The sequence below is a fragment of the Chrysemys picta genome, chromosome 5 (assembly GCF_011386835.1).
Source record: "Chrysemys picta bellii isolate R12L10 chromosome 5, ASM1138683v2, whole genome shotgun sequence".
NCBI lineage: Eukaryota > Metazoa > Chordata > Testudines > Emydidae > Chrysemys > Chrysemys picta.
In genome coordinates, this window is record NC_088795.1 from 129,613,055 (window position 1) to 129,633,906 (window position 20,852).

At 43.2% G+C, this 20,852-nt stretch overlaps 1 protein-coding gene across 1 annotated transcript in view; it reads right to left on the reverse strand.

Moving 5' to 3' along the window:
• Window positions 1–20,646, reverse strand: part of CD8A (CD8 subunit alpha) — a 37,958-nt gene extending 17,312 nt beyond the window's left edge. Inside the window, exons 1-3 of the mRNA XM_065597244.1 lie at window positions 20,462–20,646; window positions 19,373–19,747; window positions 16,853–16,948 (exon numbers count right to left, since the gene is read on the reverse strand). Of these exons, the coding sequence (XP_065453316.1) occupies window positions 16,853–16,948; window positions 19,373–19,747; window positions 20,462–20,585 (595 nt within the window). The 5' untranslated portion in view covers window positions 20,586–20,646. The remainder of the gene's footprint in view (window positions 1–16,852; window positions 16,949–19,372; window positions 19,748–20,461) is intronic.
• Window positions 20,647–20,852: the final 206 nt, after the last annotated feature.

Consider the following 20,852-nt stretch of genomic DNA (forward strand, 5'->3'; position numbering starts at 1 on the left):
AGGAAACGCAGTGGATCTAATTTACGTCGATTTCAGTAGGCATTTGATACAGTTCCACATGGGGAATTATTAGCTAATTAAGATGGGGATCAATATGAAAATTGAAAGGTGGATAAGGAACTGGTTAAAGGGGAGATTACAAAGGGTCACACTGAAAGGTGAACTGTCAGGCTGGAGGGAGGTTACTAGTGGAGTTCCTCAGGGATCGGTTTTGGGACCAATCTTATTTAATCTTTTTATGACTGACCTTGGCACAAAAAGTGGGAATGTTCTAATAAAGTTTACGGATAACAGAAAGCTGGGAGGTATTGCCAATACGGAGAAGGACCGGGATATCATACAGGAGGATCTGGATGACCTTGTAAACTGGAGTAATAGTAATAGGATGAAATTTAATAGTGAAAAGTGCAAGGTCATGCATTTAGGGATTAATAACAAGAATTTTGGTTATAAGATGGGGACCCCTCAGTTGGAAGTAACAGAGGAGAAGAAGGACCTCGAAGTATCGGTTGATCACAGGATGACTATGAGCTGCCAATGTGATATGGCCGTGAAAAAAGCTAATGCAGTCTTGGGATGCATCAGGCGAGGTATTTTCAGTAGAGATAAGGAAGTGTTAGTACCGTTATACCTGGCACTGGTGAGACCTCATCTGGAATATTGTGTGCAGTTCTGGTCTCCCATGTTCAAGAAGGATGAATTCAAACTGGAACAGGTACAGAGAAGGGCTACTAGGATGATCCGAGGAATGGAAAACCTGTCTTATGAAAAGAGACTCAAAGAGCTTGGCTTGTTTAGCCTAACTAAAAGAAGGCTGAAGGGAGATAGGATTGCTCTCTTTAAATATATCAGAGGGATAAATACCAGGGAGGGAGAGGAATTATTTAAGCTCAGTATCAATGTGGACACAAGAACAAATGGATGTAAACTGGTCATCAGGAAGTTTAGACTTGAAATTAGATGAAGGTTTCTAACCATCAGAGGAGTGAATTTCTGGAACAGCCTTCCAAGGGGATCAGTGGGGGCAAAAGACATATCTGGCTTCAACACTAAGCTTGATAAATTTATGGAGGGGATGGTATGATGGGATAGCCTAATTTTGGCAATTAATTGATCTTTGACTGTTAGCGGTAAATATGCCCAATGGCCTAGGATGGGATGTTAGATGGGGTGGGATTTGAGTTACTACAGAGAATTCTTTCCTGGGTGCTGGTTGGTGAGTCTTGTCCACATGCTCAGGGTTTAGCTGATCGCCATATTTGGGATCGGGAAGGAATTTTCTTCCAGGGCAGATTGGCAGAGGCCCTGGGGTTTTTTCGCCTTCCTCTGCAGTGTGGGGCACGGGTCACTTGTTGGAGGAGTCTCTGCACACTGAAGTCTTCAAACCACGATTTGAGGACTTCAATAGCTCAGACATAGGTTAGGGGTTTGTTACAGGAGTGTGTGGGTGAGATTCTGTGGCCTGCGTTGTGCAGGAGGTCGGACTAGACGATCATAATGGTCCCTTCTGACCTTAAAGTCTATGATTCTATGATTATTACTTTAGCCAGGCCACATGACATTCTTAGCCAATAGTTTACAGCTGACGTTGCTCTCCCTCCGTAAGTAAGGAGGAGCTTCTACTTAAATGGGTCTGATGATTAAAGATGGCTGCACCTAGAGCCTTTTGGATCAAGCCCGCACAGAGACATATTGCAATTGTTGTTGTTTGTTGTTTTTAAAAGCTGCGTGCTGCAGGGGTCTCTTGATCCAGGAGGTTCTGGACACCAACAGCTCTGAAGGGACGATCAGATTGGGCCCGATCTGTTTTTGCCCAGACCCAAAACCAGATGCTAAACAGAATGCTGAAACAGAGGGGATGCTTATTCTATAGGCCGCCCTGTACTGTCTAAACTTGACAGAGAAATTCGGTATTAAGCCTGTGCGAGTTCATAACCATAAAACCGTGATGTGAGCATTTGTGCGAGTGGCTGTGCACGGAATCATCAAGCACTACCTGAGTGAGAAACAAAATGAGGATTGTCCTGGGTGAACCATAGATGCCCCCGGTCAGAGGCATCATGAGTGTGTGTACTGGTCTTTAGATGATGTGAACTGTAAAATTTAAGAAATTAGCAGTAGTTTGTGTATGGAAAGTGTATTAAATATCATCATCACATTGGAATACGCGCTGCAGTGCCTCTGTTTAACCCAGGAACATTTAGCTGTAGGGACAGAATTGGTGGACAAAGTGACAGAGGCCAAGGACCCAAATAGCGTTTTAGATGAAATCATCAAACCGACAGATAAATCTTTAATGCGAAATGTTGACCGTCTTCTTTGTTCAGCAAATTACAAAATCTTGCTAAGAAAAAACACTAAAAGTTAGAGCATGTTTTGGGAACAAAACAGGGCGTGTTGTAAAATAAAATGTCAGTTGAAAATAACTGTGTGAAGCGTGTTTTTATGGAGTTCAAGGGGTGTGGGGTTTGTCAAAAGGGCAGTAGGATGCCCCCATAGTATATGTGCAGTTAGGTTACAGTTTGTCAACAACAACAAGAGGTATATGAACGGCCCGTTTCTCTAACAAAGGCCCACTCACCCCACCCAGCCCTGGCGCTTGTGCGTGAGGGATATAGGCTGTTGGGGCATCTGGACTGTTCCAAAACAGCCCCAGAACCCCTCTTAAATCATACCGTCTTCCGCTTCGGCTGTACCTTTTCATTTTCCATCCCAGGCCCTCTGCATTAAGACTTAATCATGACCCCTCTGATTTCAACAGTGTCTCTGGTCTCTCATCTATTGTTTCATATTATTTAATGCTGTACATCATCTAGGGTTACAGTTTGCATAAAAGTGTTTTATAAAAACAAAACAAAATATATTCTCTAGGGGCTTAGACAAGATAATGATAAACAAAATTGTAATTGTTGCTTTGCAGGTCCTGCTATAAAGTATATTTAAGTTTGTTTTTGTTAATCTTTCTGATATGCTGTAGGATGGGGGAGAAAATACCTCATAAAGTAGGAAAGTGCTTCCGAATGACAACCGCTTGCCCATGCTAAACCATAACATCTAACACAGAATGGCTGTCTACAAAACTGTTTCATTAAAAGAGTTATCAACATTCCCCCTAAAACTCAGGACAGCTTTCTTACCCCTATGGCCTGATCTCTGTGACTGTGGCTTTTTTAAAAATTTGTTTGTCCTCGGTCTAGATTTTAAAAAACATTAGAAAAGAAGAAGGGCGGGGGGGGGGAAGTAGGAAGCTGTGTGTGTGTGGGGGGGGGGCGGGGGGGATGGGGACAGACTCCTTATCGCTGGTTAAAAAGAAAACCAGCTAACTTTTTTACATATGCTAATTTTTTCTTGTTTTTTTTTGTATAAATCCAGACTTTAAAAAGCAGTCTTGTTTATTTTTTTGTTAATTAAAACACATGTAAACTCCCCTCAATTGCCAGTTTTCATATTCTTACCCAGTTGCTGTTTTGGTACTTTAAAAACACTATTTTTAAAAGGATAGGCTAGTATCTTAAACCTTTTTAGTTCACTAAACTTCTATAAAATATCTCTAAGAGTGGCCTGTTTTGTTACAGCTCAGTCAATACTGCTTTTTCATGTTAAATATAACAAAAACCCTTTATATAATGAAACACTGCAGGTTTAGCAAGTGTTACAAGTATGGGGAAAAGTCAAGAGTAGGGGTGTTCTTCAGATAGGCTATCTCTGAGCTTCATGCAGTCACGAAGTGACGTTTTTTGTCTTTTACAATCAGTAAATGGAATAAAATACTTGTTATAACTTTCACAAAGTGTCTTTCAATGCAATCTCACCCTTTGTTAAAACTTTAACAGCGTTAAAAAAATTACGAAAGAATCTGTGTGAAAAAAGAAGCAAACTGAAAGGGTGACCCCTAGAGGAGGGGTGGGCAAACTTTTTGGCCTGAGGCCACATCGGGGTTCCGAAACTGTATTAAATTGCTCCCCGTAGGAATGTGCTACTCATGGAGCACCAGGACTGGCAGACGTAAGTAGAACACCATAAGTAGCACATTCCTACGGGGAGCAATTTAATACACTACCCCCTGGCGGCTCTCGCAGCCGTGCTGCCCGGCAGGAGCTCGGAGCCCCGTCGCCCAGAGCGCTGACGGCACGGCAAGCTGAGGCTGCGGCGGAGGGGCCGGGGGCTAGCCTCCCCGGCCGGGAGCTCAAGGGCTGGGCAGGATGGTCCCGTGGGCAGGATGCTCTGCCCTAGAGCATTGTTAAGGCAGACTATAGTGCATGGATCACTGGCTAGCCTAATTAGTCTAATCTGTTTTGAAAATGTAGAGAAAGCCACAGCTCCAGTCTGTGATGTATTATTTTAATAAAATCTATGGACCCAGAACAAACACAGGAACTTTACTTGAGTCTCAGCACGCGGGTGGCAAACATTTAAAAACAAAGACATTCTGATAATGCAACAGAAAAATTCATACTTAAATCTAAAAGTCCTAAGAAAATGAAAGCTTAATATAACTTTTGCGTGGATTTGTTAAAAAGTGGGGAGGAAAATAAACTTCTCTCTGATCCACTGGATTACGGAATAAGGAGAATATAAACTAGCCGTTACTAAGATTCATGCTCTTTTTTTTAAAATTGAAACACCTGTAAAAATGTTAAATAAAGGGCTCTGTCTTCATATAGGCTTGTCTTTTAAAGTGTTTATTCCTTTACAAAACTTAATATAACTTTCACTTGTATTTGTTAAAAAGTGGGGGAAGAAACAAACTTCTTCTCTCTGATCCACTGGTTTACAGAATAAGGGGAATATAAACTGGCTGTTACTAAGGACCTGTGGTTTTAAACCTGGGGTGTTTCTGCATGCTCTATTTTATTGAAACACACTGTAAATAAAGGGACGTGTCTTCATATAGGTTTGTCTTTTAAAGTGTTTATAGCTATACAAAACTTAATAGAACTTTCACCTCTATTTGTTAAAAGTGGGGGAAGAAGCAGCCTTCTTATCTCTGATCCATTGACTCACAGACGCTGTTTTTGCTAACAGGGACTTTGCTGCAGCTTCAAATTGTCCTCACTAAAAAATAACCAATGTTAGTCTAAAACAGGCCTGCACAACTTGCTGCCCGGGGGCCTCATGCAGCCCGCGTGGGCTCACTGTGCGGCCCGCGGGGGGTGAGTAGGTGGGCTCACTGTGCAGCCCGTGGGGGGTCAGTAGGCAAGCTGGAGGGGGGTGGGGGGCTGAGGAGACAAGCGGGCGGGCAGTGGTGGGAGGGCAGGTGAGTCGGCGGTGGGGGAGGAGGGCTGAGTGGGTGAGCCGGGGCGGTGGGGGGCTGAGGAGGCGAGCGGCAAGTCGGTGGCTGACCTGTTCTACTGATCTGGTCTGGCTCCCATCCGCTCTCCAAGGGTTGCAGCTGTCTGGAGGTGTTGCCTTCCACACCTCATTCATTCAACGGGGCAATTGATTACAAAGTGGAGGGAAGATCTTATTTTACTTCTAGCAAAAAGACATTTTTCTTTTACCTTGATTATACTACCTTAGGGGCCAGCTATAACATATTACCAAGGTTCAATACTGCTGTTTCAGCAGGGTGACGCTGGGGAAGGAGGGTTTTTTTCCACGGGGCAGGCAGCGCTGGGGGGGGGGTTGTTTTGGGGGGGGCTGGGCGGCACTGGGGGGGTGTTTCGGCAGCACGGGGGGGGTTGTTTCTGTGGGGCGGGCGGCGCTGGGAGGGGGTGTTGTGTTTCGGGGGTGGCTGGGTGGTGCTGGGGGCGGGGAGTCGGTGATGCTGGGGGGGGTGTTCGGCGGGGCCGGGGGGGTTCGGCCCTCAGCTGTTTTCTTTGGAGTAATATGGCCCTCGCCACTTTACAAGTTGTGCAGACCTGGTCTAAAACATTGGGGAAAACTTTTAAAAATTGTTCGTTACTAAGGGATTATGGTTTTAACCTTTTTTAAAGCACCTATGTAAAAGGGCTACATGGTGGGAAAGATGCTTGAGGTCTGTTTCTTTAGATGAGAATAAGGCAGTTAAAGGGGGAGGGAAGGGAGATGGCTCTTGTTTAAAAATCTTGGGACTATAGGATTGGTTCAGGAAAATGTATTCTATGACGCAGCTGTAGAACAGCATCTGATTGGTCCAATCCAAAGGTGGAGATAACTAACCTGAGGGGCTGTGAACCTGGGAAGTTGCCTCTTTCCCCAGGAACAGTTGGAAGGTTTACAAAGGGGATTTCTTTTCCTTTTTCTTACCCTGTTCTCTCTTTTAACCTATCTTTATATGCTTCTCTTTTATTTAACTCTTTAAATGCTCTTTTCTTAACCTATCCTTGTATTTAATACTTTAAATGCTTTTCTATTAACCTCCTTTTATACTTTTTACTATGTGCTTACTAAACCGTCTCTGCTTTAGTAAATTCTCTTTTTTTGCCAGGTGTATTCTTTTTTATCCTATTTTTCAATAGTATTAAATTTTTTTAAATGATCTTTTCTTAACCTACCCTTATATTTAATATACCTTTTACATTTATCTCAAAATTTTTTATTCTTTAATAACATACCAAACTAGTTCTTTAAAAACAGCTGTCCTTACTAAGCCTCACCAAAAATCTCTCTTTTCTTTAATAACTTGCCTCCATACTTTCAAACTAACTCTTTAAAACAAATATCTTTATTTTTTAAAAGTTCTCTCTTTCTATTCTTTAATAACATGCCAAACTAGGCCTTTAAAATCATCTCTCCTTACTCAACCTCACCAAAAATCTCTCTCTTCTTTTTCCTCTAAACCTTACCAAAGCTTTCTTTTTTAAATCTTTAAGCTCTCTCATTCTATTCTTTCAATCTTTTTCTCTAAACAATCAAGAAAATGTATGAAAGCACAAGCACGCAACATTTCCCCTATACAAACATAAAAAAGAATCAATTTTTTTTTCAAAATGGCAGACGGTGCCAAACTTCGACACCAATGGAAACGGGGACAGAACATAAGCCCTAAATGGGGTGTGGAAACCTGTCAAAAATACATGGTGATGAATACTATCAAGCCGTATACTACTTTGGTGTAAGGAGACCTGGGTGCTACTCCCAGCTTTGCCCCTCACCTGTTCTGTGACCTTTGATAAGTCATTTCCCTTCTCTGTGCCTCTATTGCCCTTCCTACCCTTTGTATATGTAGACTATAAATTTTAGGGCAGGGACTGTCTCTCATGATGTGTAGGTAGAGCATTTAACACAATGGGGCCTCTAGGTGCTACTGCAATATAACTACATAGTTCTTTTTTGAATCTTGCTATGGTCTTGGCTTCACTAATATCTTGTGGCAATGAGTTCCACAGATTAGTTATGCATTGTGTAACAAAGTTGTCCAATTTATTGAGCTAACTGCACCTCTGACTCTTTCAGGTCTCGTCAAATGCACCCCTCTCAGGTCTTGGGCATCACGCCATCACCTCTCTTGGTATGGAATCATGTGATTCTCCCACTCTGAAGTCCCCTGTGATCAACCATGGTTACCTCAGCAGGTCTGATTTACTCTCAGTGCCTGCAGTTCCATCGCCTCTGGAGCAATGACAGTGATAACTAGTGACCAGGCAGCATTCGTCAAGCAATGTATTCTTTATTTAGTACAAAAGACTTTCAGAGAAACAGATCTTAAAACAATCAACACCCTATATGCTATCCTGTCTTTTCCTAAGGCTTACTGTTCCCTGGATCTGGGGAAAGATCCTATTCTCTCAGACTCCTCCACAGAGCCTATCTCTGGGTCTGTCACCCATGCTGACAATTGATCCTCTTTCTTCTTCTGAGGAGGCTTAACTGTTTATAGCCCTTTGATAGCAGAACCGCTATGTCACTTTGGCCTAGGGCCTGGAGGAATGCCATTGTCTTACAATTGCCCCTCAGACTCCCTCCCTCCCTGACCCCCGTGTTTGTTGGGAGGGTTGCTTACCTCTAGCTATTTTGTTGCTTTCCTGCCTGCTTTTCTCACAACCTCCTATTAAGTCAGATGGATACATTCATTCAGGAAATTCCAATAACCCACCATACTCTACTGTAACTTTCCTTTACAGAACAGGTCACATGCAGTGTTCATAACATTATTATATCTCAGTATTCATAGATTATTACATGGCATCTCAACATCTGTCACAAAAGGATTTCTTGGTCTAGTGAATGGGACTCCTCACAAGTCTCGAGATAGGCACAAGCTTAAGGACTTTACTAAATTGGGGCCACACTTATTACCAGATCCATTGTTTAAGGAGAGAGACACTTGGGATGTTGGAAGTGGATTTGGATTGTGTTGCTGTGGTAGTGCCAATACAGATGGGAACATTTTGCCCGGCTGATTTGTATACAAATATGTAGTAAGAGATCTCTCTTGCCACTCAACATCTTGTATCTACAGACTTATAAGGCCTTTATCCCCAAAGTATTTATGGGTTTAGCATGACAGCAAGATACGAAAGTGTTATTGTCCCCATTTTACAGATGGGAAACTGAGACACAGAGCGATTAAGGTTACAGACTGTGGTAGAGCTGGGATTTGAACCCAAGTCTTCTGAAGCCTTGTCCTGTATCTTTAACCACAGCAACACCTTTCTTCTCTTATTCAAATGTCTCAGCATAAAGGTCATTTATATTTTTATTTAGTTCTCTAGCTTGTCTGAGGCTAAGAAGAAGAAAAGGAAATGTACTTTAGTGAGAATATCTAGAAGTATAGTTGAATTGTTCCACAGTATTTATACTGATTGTTGGGAACAGAAATATTGAAAAACTTTATGGCAATGATAGCAAGAAAATATTTACATCAACTACATAATTGAAAAAACGAAGATCTTTCATTCTGTGCTTAAAACACTGGTTTGCGGAAGGGAGAGTGGGGTTAGATTTACTCTTTTGCCACTTACCTGTGGGTACCTAGAAATAGGATGAATCCTGCATACCTTGATCATTCAAATCTCCCACTGAAGTCAGTGAGCGTCTACCTGAGTAAGGGCAGAATGCTGGAGCCTGCAATCTTTAGTCTTAGGGACCATAAAAGAATAACAGCCCTTTTTAGCATTTGCCCTTTCAACCCTGCCTCATGTCTTCTAAAAGTTTTACAGTTTCATTGATTTCAGCCAGTTGTAGATACTAAACTCTGTGATTGTTCAAACTTGTCTGGCTTTTTGCCCCATTTTAAAATTAAAAAATTAAAATTAGCCTGTGCTAATGCCCCACTACCAGTTAGCTCGGATTGGGATACTCATTAGATTAAATACCTTTGATCTCCTTTCCCCATTGTAGACAGCATCACAAATAAAAATGTCTTCACGAAGGCCCCAGTCCTGCATCACTGAAGTGAATGAGAGCTTTACCACTGACTTCAGTTGCTGCAGGATCACACACTTTGTCGTGGCAGGCCTAATTTGGCAGTCTTTATTTGGTTTTTATTCAGGCAAAATTCCCAACAGACTGAATGTTGAGGTCTTTACTTAGCTGTTGAAGTCAATTGGTATATATCTGAGTAAGGACAATGAAAATCTCAGGATTTGCGCCACAGACTTCAGTAAGTGGGGGCTTTGTTAGAGTTATGGACTATGTCATTTGGCATATTTTTCTTTTTAATGACTTGGAAACCAGCTTGAAAGATTCAACCAAGAAAATTTTGGAGGGAGCTACATTTTAAAATCCAGGCAATACAATTGATGTAGGATGTGGCTGGTGTCCAGCATTACCTATACGTTCTTTTGGAAGAAATTGCCTTTTAAAAATTAACAGAATAGAAAGTACAAGAACGTTTTAAAAAATAAAGTGAGGGTGAGAATCAGTAATGGAAATGGACGTAGGGTTTGTTTATGCAGTGACAGCTCCCGCTTGGAGATCCAAATGCAAATGGCTCAGTCACGTTACACGTATCTGTTTGACATGGTGGGTTTTCCATTGGTTCCATTCATAGGCCTAAAGAGAGAGGAAAAGGCAATGTTTACAATTTATTTGGATGTGAAGTGAACAAGAAAATGAGTTCTGTAAAAAAGCAAGATCCACCAGCATTGATCAGCTCATCTGGCCTTCATCTAAACCAATGGTTCTCAAGCTGTAGGCCATGGAGTACTTCTGGGTACACTTCACACTGGCAAAGCACCTGCCAATCATCAACTAGTGACACCTTCTGCTTGCTGTAGCCCGCTCCATAACTCTTTCAGGACCTTACAAAGGCTTTTTGATCAACAAAACAGTCCCCAATCTGGATCCTGTACAGCTGCTTCGTATTGTTCTTTGTGAGACGGTATTGCCAATCCCAAACATCAAAAATCCTGAGTCAGGGCCCCAGTAATCATGAGACTGCCTTTAAAAGCATGAGATTTAAAATAATAATAATAATGCATTTTGGATTCTTTTATTTGCCTCTGGTTTCTGAGCCTTTGGGATACACTCAGGTTATGTTTTCAGGGATTTCTCTGAAATCATGTGGGCTAGAAATGTCTTTTTTTTAATGAAAGCCGAGACTCTTACATAATCACATGACTCCTGGAGTTAGCACCTTAACATTAAATATTATGAGACTTTTGATAAAATGGCAAGAATTATCTTGTGGCTTTTTTGGAAGAAGTACAACCATGATCAAATTTGTCTGCTGTGCCAGACCTGCAGGAGTTACAAGCACTCAGGGAAGAGAACTATAATGCAAAGTGACCTGGATTGATTAGGGCAGTGGGGGCTGCAGGCAACTGGGGGAAATCCAGTAGAATGTACTATAAGGTTCTGCGCAGAGAACAGGAAATAGACACAAGAAAAAAGGAGGGAAGTAACTAAGCTGTCAGTACCAACCATGTCAGAGTGAGTTTATTTGCTATACTGTCCTGCTATTACTTGTTCACGTAGCTAAGATTCCTGGTTTCTGCAAGGCAGATGTGGCTTCTGGACTTGGAGGGGGAAAGGGCATGTGGTCCCTGGGATGCTTCTGATCTTAAGAAAATATGTAAATGTTTAAGAACCACAGATCGAAATGTGTACTTTGTAGAGAAATCTTGTATCAAACATAAGTAGGCTTGGCAGAATTTGATTTTTATTTTTTGTATAATTTTGAAAGATAATGTCAATGTCTATTTTAAAGCAATTTTTTAGATTTTCATCAATTTCTACATTTACAGTTGCACAATTTATGGGTTTTAAGACTTTTTTCTATTTTTATCGATTAAAATGTTCACAATTGTGGGAAATTATGGGGGATGGACAATTATTTCATGACCTTAGACGTTGAAATTCAAAGCTTTAAAGTTAGAGCTTTATAAACCATTAAAACACAAATTGTCAACATCACATGTCAAAATATACAAAGTAAATAGCCTTAAATCAAGCAGTCATACCTGTTTTTACTATTCATTTGCTAGTCCATTTGCAATAAGCCTAATTCACAAGAATAAATAAGAGAATGTTGACTAATAAGTTCTTAAACAGCATTTTTCTTACTTTGCCTATTTGTAAATTTCAATTATCGATGGAAATATATTTTTGTCGGTTTGTGTGTGTGCGGTGAAATCAGTGTTTACTGACATTTACTGATTAAAAATTGAATCCTTCTAAGACTAAAGACTTGGCTTTACTTTCAAGGCCCCTCACAACCTATCAACTACTGCCTCCGATAGGCCATGAAATCAGACTCCATCTCTCACTTGTTAAATTTTCAAACAAGCACTTTGTGCTTTCTCCCATGCTGCCCCTCATGCTTGGGAGAAATTCCCCATAAACATCTGCATAACTAATACATTTTATCCTCCTTCAAATCCCTCCTTCAAACTCTTTCTGGCTGTGATGCCTACAAAAAACTTGACAACGGTTAGGCTGCTGGTGCTCTGAGACCATTGCCTGTTATGCTGACCAATATCGTCTCATTGGTTCCTTGTACTGTAGACAGTATTTGGTCCTGCCATGCGGTCTCGAGGTCCCTTCCAGTCCTATAATCATGAATCTATGAATCTACTCCCCTGTACGTCTGTATCCATCCGTCGTCTCCTGTCTAATACCTAGACTGTGAGCTCCTTGGGGCTTTATGTTCTATGTTTGTGTAGCACCTAGCACAAAGAGGTCCTGGTCCGTGACTGGGGCGCTTAGATGCTACAATAGTACAAATAAATAATCACCATCATACTTTACTTTATGATGAAAGCTGGCAGCAAATAATAAGCCTGCTCCTATTTCCCTCTTGTTGTGCTCTCCAAGTCTACTAACGGCCAAATGCTGACAAGTGGTGAGCATCTCGGGCCTGATCCTGCTAACCCTTCTCAGTCATGTGAGTTGTAGCTCCGAAAGCACTGGGACTGCTTGTTTGAGCAAAGGATCACGGGTCCAGCCTCTTGCTTAGCACCCACCACCTCCATTCATTTTAGGCACTTGTCACCTTGCAGGAAGGGCTCAGTACACACAGGATCAGGCCCAGGATTGTCAGTGTAATGTCTGGAATCACCTTCTTCTATCGTAATCTGTTGCATCAGGTTCAGCTAAAAGGAAAGTCTAGCAGGCCAGATCCTCAAACCGTGTAAATCTGCGCCTCTCCAGGGCCTTTGGATGCACGCTTGTTTACAGCAGCTGAAGATCTAGCTCAGTGTACAGAGCATATTTTCACTGAAAATTCATTTGCGGTGGAAAAAATAAACCCTGAAGTTGCCTGTGTCAGTCCTGGGGCCAGATCCTGTTGAGAAGCAGTCCTTTATCATATTAGCCCTGGTCCACACTGAGGGGGAAGGGGAGGGATTGATCTAAGTTATGCAACCTCAGGTTGGTGGAGTACAGGAGTTGACAGGAGAGTGCTTGAGGGTCGATTTATCGCATCTACACTAGACGCGATAAATCGCCCCCCCTGGATTGATTGCTGCCCGCCGATCCGGCGGGTAGTTTAGACATACCCTGAGTCGTACCACTGACTTCTGAAGAGCTGTTATGGAAATCAGTGAACTGCTCACCAGAACAAGGGCTACTCCTGTGAATAAAGGTTTTCAGGATTGGGCCTTTAATTCTCATTTCCCGTCAATATGTGTGATATTCATTCTATTCACTACGGTAAAGTGTAAGGTTTAAATGCCTCACACTGCAAAAAGAAAACTGGTACTTCCCCTTTAACAGCTCCTAGCTCTAACATTCTCCAAGATGTTCTTTCTGGCCTGAAACTTTCCAATCTTTGGTCAGCCCTCAGGTGAATTTCTGGGGAAGTTTGAGTGCAACCCATTCAGCTGTTTTTGAATGGAGTCTGGAATAATATACATACTTGTTCCCATTTTCCCAAGATTTCATTTTGTGCACAAATGACATATCAATAGATGAACTTGACACACTAAGGCATAATTGCTTTGCTAGGTTTCTTGGGGGGAAAGTTTTAAAATAATGGAAATGTAAGTAATTAAAATATAATTTTTCTGACTTGCACAGAAAATCTGTTTCCTGAGGCACTTGGAATCTCACGGTATTGGTTCTACACTCCATAGTTCTGCTGTTAGGTTTTTCCCATACTAACATAGCATAGGAATTTCAATGGGAGTTTTGGGTAGGCAAACAGGCAATATTTTTATTTGTTATTACAGTAGCACCTAGGAGCCCCAGTCATGGACCCAGGCCCCATTGTGCTGGGTGCTGCACAAACACAGAACAAAAAGATATGTCGTGGCATGATGACCTCTTGGCCAACACACCAGGGTTTGAACTGGGGTATCAACCCTTTCTAGCTGGGGGCTGTAATAGAGCTAAGTGAATACTTTTTTCACCACAAAATGCATTTTTCAGGTCACCAAAACTATTTGCGAATTAGGGTCAAAGTTAGTGGGTAGTTTTGGCCGAAAATAATGGGAATTTTATTTTCAAAAATGTTGAAGTGTATCGGTTCAGCCATTTCAAAATGAAAAATATGGAGTTTTGGTTTCAAAAGGGTATTTTATTTTGAAATTTAATTTTTAGAAAAAGAAAGGGTAAAAGGCACCCCAAAACAATCCAAAACTGAGCCAAAAAAACCCCTCGTTTTGGGTTGAACAAAACGTTTCATTTGACCTGAAACAAAAATTTTTCATTTGGCAAGGAAAAATAGCAAAAATTCAGTTTTGGTTCTAACTAAACCATTTCCCCCCCCCCAATTCAACCCACAAACTGAAAAAAATCTGTTATACGCTCAGCTCTTGACCATAACAACTTCCATTGTCTGTAGATCAGCACAGAGGGGGCCTGTAACACACACTCCGCAGTGAATTAGAATGGCACTTTGCAAGGCAATACATAGCTCATACTGGAAATAGAGTGAGATAATAGAGGCATATATATTTTTTAGGTTCCTGTGTTAAGCTGCTATGATGTGGTCCCAACACTGTGATCGCTGTGTTATATTTAAAGATCAGAAGCATTTTCATTCTAAAACCCTTTCACAAAACATTACTCTTTGGGCAGCAATTTCTAATGCTTGATCTCAGCCTAGGAGTTCATTTTTAAAACCTTTTAACAATCTGGTAACCATTCTGTCTTAGGGAGATATTAAAAACATTTTATTTAAATATTTAATATTTTTCTGGTGTAAATTTTTCTCTGATGAATTTATTCATGTAGGTAACTCAAAAATAGCTTGTTCTGAAATTTAAAATCTGACATATGTGGGTCCTGAAGGGGGAATGTGAGTTTAGCTTCGTCTGCAGGCATTGGATTTGCCAAAGAAAAGGCTCTGGAGGTTTGAAAATATCACCCTGAGCATTCATTAAGTCCAGATCGTCTAAATGCTAATCCGAACCCTGACACTTACGGCTTGTCTATTGTATGGATTTGTGCACCAATGTAGTTCCACCAGTGCAAATCCCTAGTGTGCACTCACTGGGACAGTGTAAAATGAGGTTCACACAAGTGTGACTTGCCCCAGTTTAAAAAATCTTCTGTAGACCTTCGGGAAGTCATTTAAAACTACTTAAACCTGCCTGCCTCAGTTGATCCAGAAAAGGATTTAAGTACAGCTCAGCTTTAAGCATGTGTGTAGTCCCACTGTCTTCAATAGGATCATGCATGTGCTAAAATATTTTTTGGGGTCCGGCCCAGAGGGCTCAGCACCTTGCAGCCCTTAGATAACACGGGCCAATGTGACAGCACGCCTGCTGGAAAAACAAACTATACTTTTCCCTATTATCCATGTAGACATGACGGAGACATGTAACATTTGGTAGGTACATTGGGTGATCCTCTAATGAAAGGGCCTACTGTAATTCATATCCACAAAGTCTGCAGCCTGCAAACTCTTTGAGGCATGAACTGTCTTCCTGTGCGTCTGTACAGCACCTACCCTATATTGGGTGCTAGTGTATTTAAATGGTCTATAATAATAACAAAGGGGAAAGGGTTAAAGCAAGAACCTTAAGGCTGATTTTCCGGACTTAACGACACACACAAGCCCTCAGAAGTAATATTGTGTGCATGTGAGGGGGCCGATGCGTGGGACTTTTTGGCTTGTGGTATCAATTTACTTTATAACATGCTGCGCAAGAAGCCACTGAACTAAAGAGAAAATGCCCCAAATGGAAGTTTACCAACCTTTTACATTTGCATCTTCGTCTTCTGGTTTCTTTTAAAAGAAAAGAAGATGAAGTTGAAAGAATTAGCAAGCGAGTCATCGTTCAGTAAAAAAGACGCTGCAGCAACACATTACCAGCATTCTGCCTCCCACCCCCCCCAAATCGTCCTCTGCATGCTAGAGTTGAGTTTATATTTGCTGTAGGTTTGGTCCGGCCACTGTCTCTTTTAGTTTTCTTTTGGGCAACCCTTAAGCAAGGCAAGTAGTCCTTATCCAACACATAGTCCTATTGAGGTCAATGAAATTGCTCCCAGGTATAAGAGCCACTCATATGATTAATGGCTGCAGGATTGAGCCTTCGGTTTGTATTCAGGACTAAAACTCAAAACTGGAGCATTGACTGTACGTTAGTGTTTGCTATCGATACCAATCTGGAAAGCCGGTGAACATTTGTTTGCCGTGGTTATTTCTACAATAGGCAAGCGGCATGGATTGCCAGAAGAGCACAACCAAATTTATACGAGGTAACTGAGACCTGAACCTGAAAAAGAAGGAGGACTTTTTCAGTAAAAAGCTAAACAAAGTCAGTCTGGAAATAAGGCCTACTGTACATTGTAACAGTGCAAGTAATTGACGATTGGAACAATTTATCAAGGGTCATGGTGGAGTCACCATCACTGACAATTTTTAAATTTAAACGCTGCTCTCTGGCCTGGGAGTATCTGGCTCAGCCGGATGGAGGGGAGTCACTTACTTTGACACACTGTGATGGTGGCCAGCAGGGCAATGAGGAGGAGCAGGCAGGCGCTGGTTAAGGGGACCCAGATGTAAAAGTCACAGGATAAACTCAGCCCCTTCTTTGGGGCTTTCGCTGCAGAAACAAAATAGCGTAAAAAATAAAACTAAACCAGGAGCTTCAGCGATCCTCCGCCCCCGGCTCCGCTCCAAGAGGAGGGATCAGGCGGTGGGTGGGGGTGCAGGATGCACTCGATGCAGGGGAGGGACAGGTGCAGGGTGCACCACGTGCTGTGGAGACAGAGACGACCCGTGCTGGCCAATAGTGTGGGGAGCCATTTCTGCTAATAAGCAGCGATCCCAGCGGGGAGGACGGGGCTGGTGCTCATATGTGAGCCGCTGAATTTATCTGCAGGGCTGGTTTAATGAGCCGCCAGGTTTCCCTCCGCAGGGAAAACACGTGGCCGGCAAACCCGGGTTTGGGATCTGTCCAGCCCGGGAAAGCCAGCGCGAGTCCGGGAGCCAATGCTGCGTGCAGAGCGAGCAGCCAGGGCGTGTGCAATCACAGCCAGCCCCGCCGCTGGGGGCTCTGGCTCTCCCAAAGCTGTGGGGATGGGCCAAAGCCGGTACCTGTGTTCGGGGAGTGTTGGCAGGGTTCCTTGCTGTCGGTGGCGGTGCTGGGCTGGGGGGTGGTCGCCTTCGTAGTGGGGGCTGTGGTGGGGGGTGCTGGAAACAAGAATGGAAACAACAGGTAGTGAAGTCAATCTCTGTCCCTTCATCTCCTCTCGCTGCCTTCCTCTGTCCCTCCCTCCAGGACTCACTCCCTCAATAGAGCCAATAGAGGCCGTGCTCCCACGTACCCATAGCCCATGTGGACAGCATCTCCTTCCCCAGCCAAGGCTACTCTGTAGGGATCTCCTGGGGAAATCCCAGTCCTGGAACAGACTCCAAACTCATCTATCTATCTATCTATCTATCTATCTATCTATCTATCTATCTATCTATCTATCTATCTATCTATTCTGGTTTTATCCTGCTGCCCATCATCATTATATCTGGGTATCTTCCAGTCCTCATAAAATCAGTAGCAATAGCAAAGCCCCTAGTGGACGTTACGGAGTCTCTGGCACTTATCCCGTTTTGGGGTCAAAACTCTGCTTGGGTAAGGCTTGGGGTTTGATTGTTTAAAAGATTTTCTTAATGTTTAGGGGTTGGTTAGGGTTTGTTGGGTAGAAGGAGGTATCAGTGATGGTGTTTGTTGGATAGAAGGGAGTGTCAGAGATGGGGTTTGTTGGATAGAAGGGAGTGTCAGAGATGGGGTTTGTTGGATAGAAGGGGTGTCAGTGATGGTGTTTGTTGGATAGAAGGGGGTGTCAGAGATGGGGTTTGCTGGATAGAAGGGTGTGAGTGATGGTGTTTGTTGGATAGAAGGGGGTGTCAGAGATGGGGTTTGTTGGGTAGAAGGGGTGTGAGTGATGGGGTTTGTTGGGTAGAAGGGGGTGTCAGTGATTGGGTTTGTTGGGTAGAAGGGGTGTGAGTGATGGGGTTTGTTGGGTAGCAGGGGGTGTGAGTGATGCGGTGTGATGTATGGCTAGAAAGGGTTAAACATCCTGCAAAATAAATAACCCACAGAAGACATGTGGGGGGATAATGTTTGTGTTTTTGTGTATTTACATATGTATGAATAGGGTGGACAATGTAATCAACAGTCCCTGTCTATACTGTATTCTGATAATTCAGAGGTCAAAAGAACATCCTATCATGTAAATGAATTGTAAACACATGATATCTCAGTATTCATCTCTCTTTGAAATGTACTGTGGATGGTGGAGGAACAAGCAAATGGCATTATGTTAATTCGCATAGCTAAATACAGGTGATGGACTTTCTTCAAAGTCATCCTAATTACCTTTTGTTCCCTGAGGAACTCCAACTTGTCAAAAGACATGAAATTGTATAAAAGATCCTTGAGGCCTGAATCTGTCCTCTCTGATCTGCTTAGACTTCATCAGGGGAAGTTTGAGTCGCAAGACTGAGGTCCCAGTTATGCTGGTGCACCCTGAATACTGTATAAGATTTGGACATTGGACTATGACCTATGAACTGAATTCTAAAGGAACTCTTTGCAACCACAAAGCTCCCCATCTCTGCTATGAATCTGCACCTAAATAAATTGAACTCATGTCTGTCTGTATATTGATATTTTAACCATACTTGCTCTCTTTTGTTTTTTAATAAACTTTTAGTTTAGTTAATAAGAATTGGCTGCAGCATATATTTGGGTAAGATCTGAAACATTCATCAACCTGGGAGGTAATGTGTCTGATCCTTTGGGATTGGTAGACCCTTTTCTTTTATATGATGAAATAAGATTTTCAGAAATCATCATATTTGATGTGGGTACCTGGATGGAGACCTGAGGCTGGATCAGTTTAAGGGAACTGTGTTGTTTGGACTTCTGAGTAGCCAGTAAGGTAATAAAGAAGCTGTTTTATGCTGTCTTGGTAAATCTAAGTATTGGCATATCCAACAGCTTTATGAGGATTGTCTGCCCCATTCTTTGCAGTTCACCCGAATTGAGTGATCACAGCTGGCTCCCCACTGGGACCCGGGTCACATGCGGTTTGTTAGGTACAAGGGGGGGGGGGGGTCAGTGATGGGGTTTGTTGGGTAGAAGGGGACGCCAGTGTTTTAAGCATCATTCCTACGGCATTATCCATGCTGAGCCACGACTGGGAATGGGGAGGGGAAAGTGAGCAGGCATCTATCCCATTGTCTCCAGTCTCCTGAAAGAGGGGGATCATTAGGACCCTACAGGGAAACCTACACCATGCTCAGGACACCCAACTGCTGGAAGTTATGGGCAGTGAGTGGAGGTGAAGGGGAGTGACGGAGAAGGAGGGTGAGGCAGATGCCAAGAGTCCATGTGGCTGAGACATTTAGGGAAAGCGAAACATTGAGAGGGGCATCCTGGGCAGAAGGCTCTTTACAGGGACCCCTGACACCTGCCCACCTGGGCACACAGGAAGAAAGGGCCAGGTCTGAGGGGTGATGAGGATGATAAGGATGATGCTGGGCTGGGAGGGAGGGGGAATGCTGGGGCTCCAGCCCAGGCAGAGGGGGCTGAAATGGGGTGAGGTTGGTGCTGACCTGGCAGATGGAGTGGGATCCCGGAGCTGAAGTGCAGCCTCTGGTTTTGGTTGATGATGCAGTAATAATTGCCCTGGTCCTGCTCCTGGAAGGACTTCACGGTCAGTCTGTAGTTTTTGGTTTCTCTTCTTGCGTCAAAGCGTTCGGGTGGTTTTCCATTCTCCGTCTGTGCCACCCGGCCGAGGGAGGTAACGAACAAGATGAACTGGGGGGCAGACTGCCTGTGCTGGCGCATCCAGGAGACGCCGCTGTCGGACAGCCCAGGGCCTGAGATCACACACTCCAGCTCCACCGGGGCTTTCAGGGTTAGGGGGCTGCCGCCGCTGCGGAGCTTCACACTCATTTTGCTTCCCTGGTCCTGGGATCTGCAGCAGCCTGAGGGAGAGAAATTCACCCAGCACAGTTATCAGCACAGTCACACCCATCCACAGAGAGCGTCCTCAGCACCATCCCAAGCCGTATTCCCCTTACTGGGGTCTCAGACCTCACTCAGAGCTCCATCCTCGCTGATTAGTGCCATGCAGACACCCAGAGCAGTGAACCAAGAACATGCACAGGGCTAAGGGATTAACACGCTCTCAGGCAGACTCGGGTAATCCATTTCAGCGACTGCCAGGATTCAGTTCTACAGCGTGCTCAGCGATCGCCCGAGTCCTTACACCGGCTGCCCTAGTTCAGTAGATCATCTGATGCAGAGAAGCCATCTGGGTGAAAGCTCAGGTTACACTGACATATACCAAGTTTTTTAAAATGATGCATTAGTTTTAACTGTGCTGGAACTCAAAAAAATCTTTGGGCCAGACTCTGCTCTCAGTCATGCTGGAGTAAATCTGGAGTAACTCCACTGGCTGCACCAGCATGACTGAGCTCAGGCTCTGGGCCATTTTCTCTATTCGCTCACAGAAACAAAGTAAAACACAAAACTAAAAATTAATCTGGCCGGTTTGTTTGCTTTTTAACCTTTGTTTTGACTCCTTGCCCGTTCGTTTTGACTCCTCCATCCAGATGACTCTGGAGAGACCATCCTAAACTCCCATTATTAATTACCCCTCTTAAAGAGATTACACTAAATAGCGATTCTGTACTCACACAAGTTCAGACTGAGAAAAAACAGCAAAGAAAAATATCTGGCCATTATCTCCTTGTGCTGACTGGTCTCAAGAAAGGCGCAGCAGAGCAAAGATGAATTTGCTGGTCTGGCTTGATAGGACATAGTGCTTTTTGGGAGGATGTGATGTCAGCAAACATCATGGGAAAGTTTCTCAGCCTCCAAAATTAAATGAACCAAGAGAGAAGAATTTATCCCTAAGTCAGTCTTGGTTCATTTTTAAATATTGGTTTCAATTATCTTTCCATTTAATGCCAAACACCTTTGCATTGTAAACAGGGATGATCTGTCATGTATCTGTCTTCTTGCCAGCTACTGTACTTTTCCTTTACCATTCACTCAGACGAATGTTGATTGGAGCAGCATTGGATC